General features: G+C 34.2%; 1 protein-coding gene across 1 annotated transcript; it reads left to right on the forward strand.

Annotated features, from left to right (window-relative positions):
• Window positions 1–8386: 8386 nt before the first annotated feature.
• Window positions 8387–11160, forward strand: LOC128532791 (potassium voltage-gated channel subfamily H member 6-like). The gene is given in 8 exon segments (XM_053506902.1): window positions 8387–8869; window positions 8983–9092; window positions 9094–9305; window positions 10095–10282; window positions 10369–10551; window positions 10554–10629; window positions 10947–11099; window positions 11102–11160. Coding segments are annotated over 8 exon segments (1464 nt in total).
• Window positions 11161–14202: the final 3042 nt, after the last annotated feature.

Below are 14202 nucleotides of genomic sequence, written 5' to 3' on the forward strand. Positions count from 1 at the left end.
ACATTTTTTACTACCACCCCCCACCCAAACAATCTCTCTCTCTCTCTCTCTCTCACACACACACACACACACACACATTTGGGCAACTTTAATATAATAAAATTGTGAAGTGGTTTGTTTTACTATTAAGTTATGGATGATCACATTACAACTTGCTTAGATTTCCATGGGAATGCACTTTCCCTCTGCCCTTTAACTCAAAGGGCGTTCAGACTGATAACAAAACAGTAAAAGCAGTTATGTAAAGATGGCTTCTGCTGATTAAAAAAGAGCACAGCTGCATTAGAGACAACACAAAACTACTACAATAGCAAACAATTTCTATCCGAATGCAATCAATTTTATTTAAAAATCAATTTAAAAAACAAATTAATAAATAAAGCAGCTGATTCCCAAATAATTCTTGCTTAATTATTTGAGCTCTATGTGTAATGAAATATTATATATTTTTTATTACTTCTAAGAAGCATTTTCAGAGTTCGAAACTTTTTACAAAATCAGCACAACGCAAAGATTGTTATATTCATTCACTTAGTCTTTGTAATTTGTGCATTTTTATTGCTCGGAATTGCTAAGGTTTGGTGTTGCACTTAACTCCTGAACTTAAAATGAAAATAAATTGGACATCAAAACCTGTAATGTACTTAACAACCAAGATTACAGGGATGTTATACACATTTTTCTTGCCAAAAAAAAAAAATGTAGAAAAACTTCACTGAGACTTTAAGTAATCTCCGATCATGGTCATTGCTGATTCCTTCCAAACACGTTTCTTTTAAAAGGTTGATTCCTCCATTATCTTCCCTTCTCAGATGCTTCCAGTTAGGGTTAAAAAGTTGTTGACATCTAAAACATACTAATCACTGCTGTACTTATCCGATCAAAGGCTCTTAAGTGTTTGTTTATTAAAATCTAAACAGTGACTTTTTTAGTAAGTGAAAAAATGTTTTTTTTTAGAGTCAGTGAAGTTGGGGTACCAAATGAACTGTTTTACCAAATTGTATTTTTTTTTTTTCAGGGAGGTATATTAAAAATTGTAAAAAATAAAAGAAAGAAAAAAGAAAGAAAAAAAGAAAGAAAATCGGTACTGAAAAATTCAGCAATACTAGTTTGAGTACTGTGGTCATATGGGTTCTGATGCCCATCATGTCTTTATAAGCTTTGTTTTGTTCTGTGTCCAAAATCTGTTCAAATATATTCAGCGTATATGGTGCACTATACATCTGTCATTCTGAATGTCATTTTAGGATGTAAATGCTGCATCTTTGCTGGAGCATTATAATTTCTCTTCACTGGATCTAAGCCAAACCTGTTACAACATGGCAATGTCTCTTGTGCACAAATCATGGTCTATGAAGAATGCAAAATCCCCAAAAGTTAATTGGAAAACTTAAAATTCAGTGATTTGCCCAGAAGAGTGGTGGTTTTGACAGCAGCAAGAAGGCACAGCATAATCTGTAACTTGATGTTTAAAAAGCACATAAGGGTGTGGTGATCAGGAGTATTTCCTGAGTTTTATTTCTTTGACATTGTAAAACAATGCTGAAGGCATCCAAAATATGCAATAATCCCCTTTGACATTAAGATGTGTCTGCTACGTATACTCTGTAAAGCTTTGACAATGGCCCAAATCTGAGGTGCTGTCCTTTAAAAAAGTGCCACAGATATATAACGCCACAGCATAGATCAATGACAATTAAAAATAATGAGCTCGGAAGCCTCGCTGAGGTGTGTTAACTAAGAGGCTTTAGACTTCAAACTGTATTTGGGTTTTTGGTCAGATAAAAGTAAAGTTATAATAACTTTTATAAAGAATAAATGTAACCACTACCAAAATACGGAAATCATGTTGCAAAAACTCTCAAAATTAGCATAATTATTATTTTTTGGTCATAGAAACAACCGAAAACAATAATAAAAACACATGATTATGTACTGTATATCTGTGCTATTTCTTTGCCTATGTAATGCATTTTTTGTTTAAAATTCAGTTTATCATATTGACTATTTTGTGCTGAAAGAAATGGATATAAGAAAAAACAGCAAAACAAAACATGTCTAAATACTCTGAGTTTTAAAGATTTGGTGATTTTTGAGGCTGGTAACTCTAAATGAACTTCTCCTCTGCAGCAGAGGTAAGTTTTGGTCCTGCTTCCCTAAGTTGGTCTTCATAAGAGGCAGTTTTATGCAAACCCTTTAACAAAGGGTTTTGCAAATGCGCTTAACAACACTGTTCTTGCAAAAACTATTCCAGAACACTTAAATAGTAGCTGTACAGCAAAAACAGTGTTGTAATAGTATGACTTCTTTGTAAACAAGATTTATTTATTTTCACATGTAAGCTTTTACAAATTTACACACGTGAGCAAAATTTGAACACATATACTGTATGTAGATTAGTTTATCACGTTTTATTGAAGTCAGGTGTGTTGATTTCTAGGCATAACATATTCAAAGGCAATTCGTTGTTTTTGTTTTACATATAATCATATAAGCACAAAATATAAGAAATTATCACAAAGTCATCGGTACAACGTCACGACCAAGTTATAAAACAGCATGTGACAGAAAGCCTGGAGATATACTGCGGATTGATTGAAACCACTATACAAATCCAGTGGGCAAGCGACAACTGAGAGTTCAGTCTCAAAAAATGTAGTGGATTAGACGCAGCTTTGAGCTCTACACTGATCATGAGCTCTCATCATGCATAAACAGGAACTTGGGTGTTACACTAATGGTCACAATTTACCTGAATGGAGACAAGCTAATCGGACACACGTCATACTGCTGAAGCTGGAATAAATCAAGCTCAAGATCAAGGAGTTAAACTTTAAAGAACATCATGTCACACCTTATCATCCGCAAGTTTGAGGGCCAAAGTAAGAATATGACATTGTGAAGTTATTATTATTATTATTATTATTATTATTATCATTATCATTATTATTATTATGTTTTTATTATTATGAAGATGATGATGATGATTATAATAATAATAATAATTATTATTATTATTATTATTATTATGTTGTGGTTGTCGGTGGTGGTGGTGGTAACAAGAAGAAGAGAAAAAAAGAATAATAAAGTTTTACTGATGTTATTGTTATCAGCATCACAATATTAAAAAGTCCTTCCATAAATTAAATATTTCTAAAGAAGTTAGCCTTTGCAGCCTGTTTTAACATGGTTATTGTCTCTCTAATAATTCTATAAACTATTTGAACTATATTTGAAAACCTTGATAAACAAACATTCAAATTGATTGAATGTCAAAAGCCTTCATCAGCTAAAAAGATTTCTGATATTAAAAAATATATTTTTATTTGCACAAAGCTTAATAACTTTAGACAAGATATTTTTTTCTTGAAAAGTGATGTTTTTCCTTTTTTCAATACTGTATTTATCAGCAAATTCAAAAGTCAATGAAATTGTTCTCATTTATTTTACACTTTCCAGGGAAACAAAGACTAACTTTAATGCCTGTGCCACATCTTGACAGATCGTAAATTTATCATAGCCAATGCACATGTAGAGAACTGTGCCATCATTGTCTGTAGTGATGGATTCATGTGTGGCTATACACGTGCTGAGGTGATGCAGAAGCCGTGTACCTGCAGCTTCCTGTATGGGCCTCAGACTGGCAGGTCTGCTGTGGCCCAGATGGCTGAAGTGTTGCTGGGCTCGGAGGAGAGGAAGGTAGAGATCTCCCTCTACAGGATGGTAAGCACATTGACAATTTGTGAACGGAACTGACAAACACACAGTAATAATGGCAATCAGTATTAGCTAGAATACATGACTGACTTTTCAAGCTTTTAAGAAAAGCATTGCACTTTTTAAACACATTGTCAGATATTTTTCACTGTCCTACGTGGGTGGCTGTTGTATTAAGACTGACTGCAATTGTTAGTTTATTGACTTTGTGCCACACCTGCCAGCTAGCAAACCAGACCATTTCAGATTTTGCAGTGGCTGCAGTTGAACATAACGATTCATCAGCTAGGCCGTTACCAGACTAGATGAATTTTCCAGGTCCAGAGTAGACATTGCGTCCATTCATGTCTAATGAGGAATAGCGAGGATGACTAATCACTGTGCTATAAAGAAGGCTTTGTTGAAGGACCTGAGCATTTATACAGTATTGTAGGGTTGTTGATTTTGGCTGTGTTATGCCTGCTGTATGCTTATCAGTTGTTGCCGGATGTTGGTGCCTGTGACTAGCAAGCTGTTTAGGCTGTAGGGCTGGCATCAGATTTAAATCTGGTTTTGTTAGGATACGCATTGCAACACAATCAGCCTAATGGTTTTAAGATCAACACTGACACAGTGATAGCTGGTGGTTTTGACTTCCAGTAATTTCTAATAATGGCTGTTAAAGTTAGTTTAATTTCTAGATAAATATTTAGGTATTAATCAGTTGGTTAAAATCATTGACTAAAAATCATTATATTTGACTTCACAAATCACTAAGCTCATCATTGGTTATTTGAGGTTATTTTCATGGGTTTCTTCTTTCAGTTAGGTGGATCCTCTTAAGTAAAATCCCAATTTAGAGCAATAAACCATTAAATATCACATTCTCTTAAACAATGAGGATAACCCATAAGGATAATCTTTGCAAGTATGATGGCAAAAGTCCAGCTTTTAAGATTGACTGGAGTTACACTATAGAGTAATTCACACTCTTATGCTTCAAGTCTAAATCAATGTTACCTAAATTATGTAAAAGTCAGCATGGAAATTGTCCTTTTTTATAGTTTTATGTGGAGCCACAGAGAACATTCTCACACAGAGGATTTCCCTAGAGACAGTTCTAAGTAACACTATTTAAAAAGCTTAAAGCCAATAAAATCTATGGAACTATTTCTTTCACTGGCACATTTGTTGGCATCAATTGAAAATATAGACTACATTTCCCATGATCCTTCCAGCACACTCACTGTTGCTGCTGCTGTAAAGAGTTCACACTACTGAAATAAACTTTTAATTATTTATTTATTTATAATAGAAAAACTGTCACGATTACAAAAGGTATGCTATTGAAATGTGTATAAGTCGAGAATACACCATTTGATTAATTTGCAAGATGATATTATTATTGTGTATTTCTTATAGATTGTTAGCCCATATAATAGTCAAGGATCTAATGAAGAAATAGTTTTTTCAGTTAAATAAAAATATGACAAAAACTACAAAATCTTATTGTGTCTTAGCAATATTCTTCATAATAATGTTAAATATACAAATCCCATTCTTCAGAACTGCTTTTTAAACAATGCACTAGTAAAATATTAAAAAAGAAAGAAAGTAGGAAGGAAGGATAAAAAGAAAGAATAAACATAAAAAATAAAGAAAGATAGAAAAAGAAATATAAAAATGCATATGCAAATTGGAAATAATTCTCTAAAACCTCAACATACTGGGTGGAGATTACTGTAATAACAGATGGCAACAGGGAGCAAACAAACAAAAAAAGAAAGAAAAATGTATTGAAAAAAAGCAAGACTGATACAAACCATAATGTTTTAGTATAATGTGACATGATCAGTGTAACTATTTATAGAAAGTCTGTATCCTGAAATTAGTTTTTTGTGAGTGAAGCCTTGGTTTTCTCTGTAAGACTTTAAGGTTTATATGCCTTTGGTAATACCACTCATGTAAAAAATAATTAAATAAATAAATAAATAAATAAATAAATAACAATTAAAAAACACTATGCTCCTTTCCTTATGTCACATTAACCTCTATCTATGATATTTTGGCAACTCTGTCCTTGGTGCTGAAGAATTCAAACCCTCATGAATAAAGCTCTTGTTTACAATAATATTCCTCAGGCACCTTTGCCCACTCCCATTTTCTCTTGTTTCATATGCGTTTTTAGAAAGTTCTTATTTTCCTCTCTTATCTGAATTAATGTGCTATCTCATAGTCCTTGCAAAATGCACTGTCAGGGGAACTGACTTTTGGTTGGTATTTAGTAGCAGATGGTACAGAACTGCCATGTAACAGATACTAGTTAGGGGGTATATACTGTACATGTACAAGTATGTTTATCTTATATTAATTTTTAGTATATGTATTTTTTCTTCAGTTAAAGCCTTAAAATATATATTGTTACCAGGTTTGTCTGCTCTGCCATGTCACTAGTATATAACTAGTTTATTTAAAATATATATTTTTTAGATTATATAATAATCAGTTCTGATTATTAATAGAAATTGCGAAACAGAAAACAACTTGTGTCATGCAACTATGCAGTTACTATTTTGGACAAACAAGCAATCAGCTGGAGTGTATATTTTAAAGAAATTAAGAGAATATCTACAATATTCAATGTAGGGTTGATCTTACAAAACCACTGAATACGATCCTCAAAATGTACAGCCTTTGGAATTTGAAATTAAAGTGACTACAAAAAGGTATATACTGCATATAGAACTGCTCTATTCACTCTAAACTTAGTTGATTGAATGAATATTTTGGATTGATGGGCAAATTAATTATAGCAAGCATTACGATCAGAGACAGATTTTAGTAATGCAAAGTTTCCCAAAGATAATCAGCCATACTAAGATGCAATTCGCCTCTATATGAGATATATAAAATATATCTATATTCATTTATAAAAGCTTTGCCAGTCTGCATTCACTTTTACCTACTGACTAACTGCTGACATCCTTATGGAATCATGCTTGAAAGGAATGTTTTATATTTAATATTGCGAACTGTAAGCCATATGGCAAGTCCTGTCTAAGTGAATAAGATTTCTAATGACTGAAAAAAAGGTGTTCTTAGCTAATACTGGTAAATTATACCAAAGAAAATTTTTATGTAAATAATGATTTTCTAGGTTTTTCCCCTACTGTATCTAGTCAAACTGCAGAAAAATACTGAATAATTTTCCATAGTATCAAGAGCTGTCTGGCTCTGGTTCAACAAACTGAGTAGTTGTAAGAAGCTAAGAATTTGACCCATGCCATAAGAAGTATCAAATACTATAAAAGAATACAGCATGTTTCAAGATAGAGTAGGAACAGATGCAAATAGGGTAGAAAAATGAACAAGAGAAAAAAAGAATATAGTATTTTTAATCATGACGACCCTAGCATGTCTTATTTAGAAACTTTAAATGCACTAAAAGGTGTATTACCATCATACACTATGAAACATTACTCATCCTCAAACCTAAATATTTCCTTTAACATTTCATAATATTAAAAGTCCTGTTTGCTACAGTAGGTCTTATTTTTACTTTCTGCATAAAATTCAAAGCAATGTGTATGAAAGGTTTGATGCACCGAAAGTTTTCTTTATCCTTTCTAACCATTATGTTGTGCAAGGATGGAAAACATTTTAAAAACAAAAGAAATTTTAGGACTTTATATTTGTGTAGAACTTTAAGACACAATGACATTATGTGACAGACACAGCCTTTTCAGTACGCCCTAGTGTCTGAACATTGTCACTGTAAAGATGACATTGTTCTCCAAATACTTGTTTAACTGTGTCTCAGTGGGTTCTAAAGGGAAGACATCATGTTAATTAAAACTCTATGGCTTGGATACAGATAAACACAGAGGACAGTCAGGCCCTCAAATGTAATTACAGTTCAGTGCAAATGGGATTTACAGCGGAAAAGTTGTGCGCGTGTGCGCCTGCATGCACAGTACAATTCTTAATAGCAAGGGTGTGATTTTAAAGCTTCACTTGGTTTGAAAATATCAATCAATCGTGATGAATGAAATTGTACTATAATATTTGATTCTACAGTATATGATGCCATCATATTAAGGCTAATGCGACAGTGCTTTTTGACTTCTTTGCTAGTGATGTTATTTCAACTTTGGAATTACAGAGAACGCACTACATCTCAGGTAATATTAATATTAAGAAATAAAGCTAAAGCTAAAGTGAGTTGTGAAGCATAACGGAATGAGCTGTGGGTTTAGGAGACAGTATCCCTCAGGATGAGTCCCAAGTAAAGTGTGAGTGATGAACAAATTCAAATTTTATTTGTCACATACACAGCCCTACACAGTATTATGCACAGTGAAATACTTACATTTTTCACCCAAATGAGGATGGGTTCCCTGTTGAGTCTGGTTCCTCTTAAGGTTTCTTTCTATTACCATCTCAGGAAGTTTTTCCCTGCCACTGTCGCCGTCGTCCTCGGCTTGCTTATCAGGGACAGTCTTATCATTTTGATTCATACACATTCACATTTCATACAGACTTAAATAATCTTTTGATTGTGTAAAGCTGCTTTGCGACAATGTCAATTGTTGAAGTACAGTACAGGGTGGTCATGGAGTGTGAAAATGCTGAGCAGCAGGGATATTTTCCATCTTTAAAGGGCAGTTTTAAATATTTAATAATTATTATAATGCCAATAAGTGTGCAATTCAATAATTATGTATATACTGTATCTACTGTATCTGTGTATGTACTGTCCCTAAGTGCTGATGTCCTTCATGAGTACAAGTTACAAGCTCCACGCATCCACAAGTAGATTATCCTACACTACAGCCCTTTTAAGGCTCTATGGGACTGGATTATTCTGTTACTGGTTATCTACACAGCCATCTTCACACCATACTCAGCAGCTTTCTTGCTAAGTGATGAGGATGAGGCTGCCAGGCAGTGCTGTGAATACTCCTGCAGTCCCCTAAATGTGGTGGATCTCATCGTAGACATAATGTTTGTTATTGATATCGTTATTAACTTTTGCACAACTTATGTCAATACCAATGACGAGACGGTCAGCCATCACAGACGGATTGCTGTCTATTACTTTAAAGGCTTGTTCCTCATCGATCTGGTGGCTGCCATTCCCTTTGACCTGCTTATCTATCACTCTGGAGAGGAAGTGAGAAATTTTAATAAATCATTATACCTGATACCATTATACTTCTAACATGACTGCAGTTGATGATATTAATGCGAAGTTTTGAAGCTTTTGATTTTCATTCGTATTTCCAGACAACCACTCTGATTGGTTTGCTCAAAAAAGCTCGGCTGCTGCAATTAGTACATGTGGCCCGCAAATTGGACCGATACTTAGAGTATGGCGCAGCAGTGCTCTTCCTTCGGTTCATCTCAAATTAGTTGGCTACACTCACTGGGAGAACAACTTGGCAAACCTTGTAACGAGACAACTCCAGCATCTGGACCAACCATTAAAGACAAATATGTCACTGCACTTTACTTTACCTTCAGCAGTCTGACAAGTGTGGGCTTTGGGAATGTCTCACCAAACACCAACTCTGAAAAGATCTTCTCAATTTGTGTTATGCTCATTGGTGGTGAGTACTTTTTATAGTATCTACTGTATATAGTATCTACCGTATATGCTTGCATTGCGCATTACAATTAAAATTATTTATGTTTATATTCCTTAGCCCACGGAGAAATTTTAGCAGAAGAAGCCTACTTGAAATTCAACTCTAACTCTTAATGTCTTTTTATTATAATATGTGCTTCAGTTTAGGTCCTGTCTCTTGCCATGATTATTTAAAAATGTTCACCTGTTCTATGAGATTGTGAGTCAGATTCTTGATTGGTTTAGTTATTTCTGCTCCAGGGTTTCAGTTACTCTTGGTGTATGCTTATCATGCTTTTGTCTCATTAAGACAAGGCTTTTGTTTCCTGCGGTGCCTGTTTTATGTGCCTTGTACTACCTCCTGGTTTGGGGTTTTAATTATGAATAATGTTCATGTTACTATTTCTGTCTGTAATTTGACTCCATCTACAGCCAATAATTCTTGGTTTAATAAAAGGCAGTGACTTAATGCACCTGTGCTTTTTCTCCCATTACGTTTTTATTCAATTTCCTAAGTTTTTAATCATCTGAAAATAGAGATGTGCTCATAAGGATGACTGTGATTTAAATTTGAATCATAAAACTTGTGACACAGATTTTCTGGTTTCGGTAACAATTAATCAAAAACTCAGAAGGTTTGGAAAGATTGGCTCTGAATGGTTTCTTAGTTCTCATTACTTTCCAAATGACCATCCAAACGTTTACAATGAAATACCATTTGCTTCAAATTCTCCAAAAAGAAAGACTGAATTTCTATGCTATATTTTTACAGCACTAATGTATGCCAGTATCTTTGGGAATGTGTCAGCTATTATCCAGAGACTTGACTCTGGAACTGCTCGCTACCACACTACAGGTGCAGGAATTCTAGATGCTATGGATGCGAGAATTCATCCTCTTCCACCAGATGAGTACTTCCAACATGCTTGGTCCTACACCAATGGCATTGATATGGATGCTGTAAGTCATTTTACTAATCTACTTACATCATGAACATGATGGTGATGGGTGTGTGATTTTTATACCTTTTTTTCTATCATGGTCAGGTGCTTAAGGGTTTTCCAGTATGCCTGCAAGCAGACATTTGTCTGCATCTGAACTGCAGTTTGCTACAGAAATGCAAAGCTTCCAAAAGCTCCACCTAAGGCAACTTACGTGCTCTAGCCATGAAATTTAAGACGACCCATGCCACACCAGGAGACACTTTGGTCCATGCAGGCGATGTCATTTTTTACTCCTTTACTTTATCTCCAAAGGCTCCATTGAAATCCTGAGGGGAGATGTTGTAGTAGCCATTCTGGGTAAGGCTTCTAAGGGATTTATATATCCGAGCACAAAAAGTGAGATGAATAATGTATTATCTAATGTAGATATCTTGTGATCAATATAATACAGTTCCATGTTACTGTAGAATTAGGAATATATAACCAGCTACAATCAGTACCAGCATTTCGTTAAACATAGTGCATGTTTAGAGAATGACCTTCAGCCATGATATCTGTTTTTCTTTCTAATACTGTGCCTATTTGATGATCTTACTTTGAATCTCATTTGCTGTATTTGCTTTATATTTCATGTTAAAATGTACAGACAGTATAGCTGAGAACAATAAATAGTTAAATATATAATTTATTTGGCATTATCCCCATTAATTTGTACAAACAACCCGGGAAGTCGTGTGCTGATGTCAGAGCACTGACCTACTGCGATCTGCACAAGATCCAGAGCGAAGATGTTCTGGAGGTGCTGGACATGTATCCAGAATTCTCAGATTGCTTCTGGAGATCACCTTCAGTCTTAGAGATGTATGTACCTATGCTGAAAATGACAGTTTTTAAACCTTGCTCAAAATACAATGTATTTGTTAAAAAATTCTTGTTCAATAGATTGCAACAATTTCAACAAATTGTGAGGAGACAGAAAAGCCTACATGAAGCACAATATGAACAGATCGACCTTTTCCTTTCAACACAGAAATGAGAAAGATACCATACTACTAGATGTTAGTCCATATGCACAAAAAATATGTTGGCATTATGTAGATTTTACAGATTGATATTATGTTAATTTTACTTGAATAGATTAAGTATTTACTTTCAATTTCTTTTCATTTAAATTCTTAAAAAACAACTATAATTAGTTATAATGAATTTTTATTAATACATTTAATGGTCATTATTGATCAATATTTAGTTTTGTTTAACTTACATATTTTACTTGAGTGAAAATGATGACATTAATTTAAATGTGTTGATATAGAAATATCTCCTTAACTAATTGAAGAATTTTCAGTGTTTTTACCAAATAAAACCAATATAGAATTAGGCTTAAAGTACAGTTCTGAGATATAGGCTCACTTTACATGTTATTGTATGCCATTAGTCTACTCACTGTTATGAGATAACACAATGGAGACAGAGGCCAAACTCAACAAGAAGACTCTTCAGCCTTTGAGAAGAAGGCAGCAAGGAAACAGGCCGAAAGGACTCATCTCATCAGGACTTCCACTCCAACCAGCAGTGATGAAGGGAACGAGTCAAGACAAACCTTCTTCCACAGTCATGCTCCCAAATTTCACATTCTCAGGTAGGCCTTAAAGGATTTTAACATAAACTACATGATTCTATAATTTTTTACAGATTCAAATAGGGACAAAAATTTATTTTTAACATCCAACAACTTGATATTTTGAGTTCCACTGTTTCTGGACTATATAAGGTGGACAACAAACTAGAACTACTACAGAGACAGCTTCATAGTTAATACATCAACCTTTTTTTTTTTTATCTTCGAGTCAAAACCAAGTTTTAACATCAGCTACAATTTCTACATTCTCTTTGGTATCCACAGCCTGGAGTCTTGTATGTCCACAGATGTTGGTGCCATAATGCAGTTTCTTCAGCAGCAGGTGTCTCCTGTTCCTCCCCCATAGTTCTGTAACTTTTCCACATGAATTGTCCCCAAATCCACCTGAACTCGGACACAAGCTTGTGCAACCAGTCAGTCCTTTAGAAACTGAGAGATCAGCTGCTCATTCTCAGGTACCACAAAATCACTTATGAATTGAAATATTTTCTTTTTTGTTGGTGCGAACCTAAAAAAGAAAAAGTTTTGACAAATTACCAGGGGTGATCATATTATCGCTTGACAATTGCAAGCTTTAAAAATTATTAGTTGTCACATTGTATGAGCTGATCATCAAAAACCTTAGTGTACAGACTGCGAGAAACAAGACCTTCTAACGATAAACCTGCAATTAAAGAAAATTACTGTGTTCTGGTTTTGGCATCAATCAGCACCATCTGGGCTTGTGGAGAAAATGAGGTTACATAAACAGAAACAAGCCCTTAGTATAATAGTTGTTGCTAAAAACACTTAAAAGGGATAAGAATATGAGTTAGAAGCAGTACATGACTGGGTTAAAAATTGAACAATGTGTTAATTTTTTCTGACCATTGCACGCCAGTAGCTTTGCACCTCACCTAATCGAATGTAGTACTTATCTGCAGTTAACTCTCATTTAATAGTATATAATCTTAGTACAAAATTGCATATAATGTTGTCACCAAACTGAGAGCAAGTTATAAGCTGTTCTAACATGTTATCATGTTAGACAAAGGCCAAATGTTATCCATTTTAAGCCTTTTTGTGTTCTTTTTACCAGATACATGATTCTGAGGACACTGGTGACATCTCCAAAATACTTGTGAAGGGAAATTGAGCGAATCCACTGAGAGGCTTACCAGTGTTCCCAACAGGCAGTCTGTAGACATGGTTGGTCTTCTGTGGAATCCTACTCCAGACCAGGGATTCTATAAAACTATTAACAATCAACAGCCTCAAGAGAGGCACGATTTGCTGTCTTCAGAAGCTGAAAGACGTTTTTCTTTGCAAGGTCACTGCACAACAAAGAACTGATCCTGAATGTTCATTTTATCACCAAATATCCTGACTAGACATGTGTTAAGGATTGCCATTTTAATTCCTCTTGCTTTCGTAGTTCTGTTTATGAAAAAATATTTTTTTAGACTATTAGTGAAATACATGAATGTGTGTGGCTGATGATGTCAGTCATCACGTAATGTCTATAATGTTTAGGTTGCCCCTCAGGACTGCTGCTGAGTTGTTGTTGTTTTTTTTTGTGTGTGTGTGTGTGCGCGCACTTTGCACTTCAGTGCCAACGTATATGAAGATGCCACCCAAAGTACAGCATGAGAACATATAATAAACCATATCAGTCATTTCCACACTTCTGGCAAAAATGAATCAATCATGCCAGCAATAAATGTGTATACTGAATATTGTAGTATATTGCCCATGCACATTATTTGCACATGACTAGAAAATGGGTCCAAACTCAGCAATAACACCACTTACATTGAGTGAGTCTAATAGATAGTGATCCTTTAATCATTTCTCACTGAAGTCATATATATTATACTATATATACTGTGACTAAAACTCTTTGACAGCACAACAAAATAACATTTTTAACTGATTGATTGTTTCAGAAGAATCATTTTGTCATGTAACTCATCAATGATTTATTCAGCAGACCTACTGTATGTTGACTAACCGATGTATTTGAAAAATCTGAAATCAGTTGATTAGTTGTAGATAAATTACATATACTGTAAAATATTATTTAGGTCTATTGTAATTATTAAAGGTAAAAAAGAATCTTGACTTGTATCCAGTCCTTTACATTATGTAATAGCCATTATGTTTTGTACGTCAGGTCTTCATTTTAGTGGATGATATATAGTCTGTAATAAAATCTCTCCTTCTGGTGTCGTTAAATGTAAATGTGATTCTGTGTATGAACTTTTGAAAACAGCAAGTTTGGATTATTATACCTTTGTTCCACCCAATTAAATATT

The sequence above is a fragment of the Clarias gariepinus genome, chromosome 11 (assembly GCF_024256425.1).
Source record: "Clarias gariepinus isolate MV-2021 ecotype Netherlands chromosome 11, CGAR_prim_01v2, whole genome shotgun sequence".
NCBI classification, from domain to species: Eukaryota; Metazoa; Chordata; class Actinopteri; order Siluriformes; family Clariidae; genus Clarias; species Clarias gariepinus.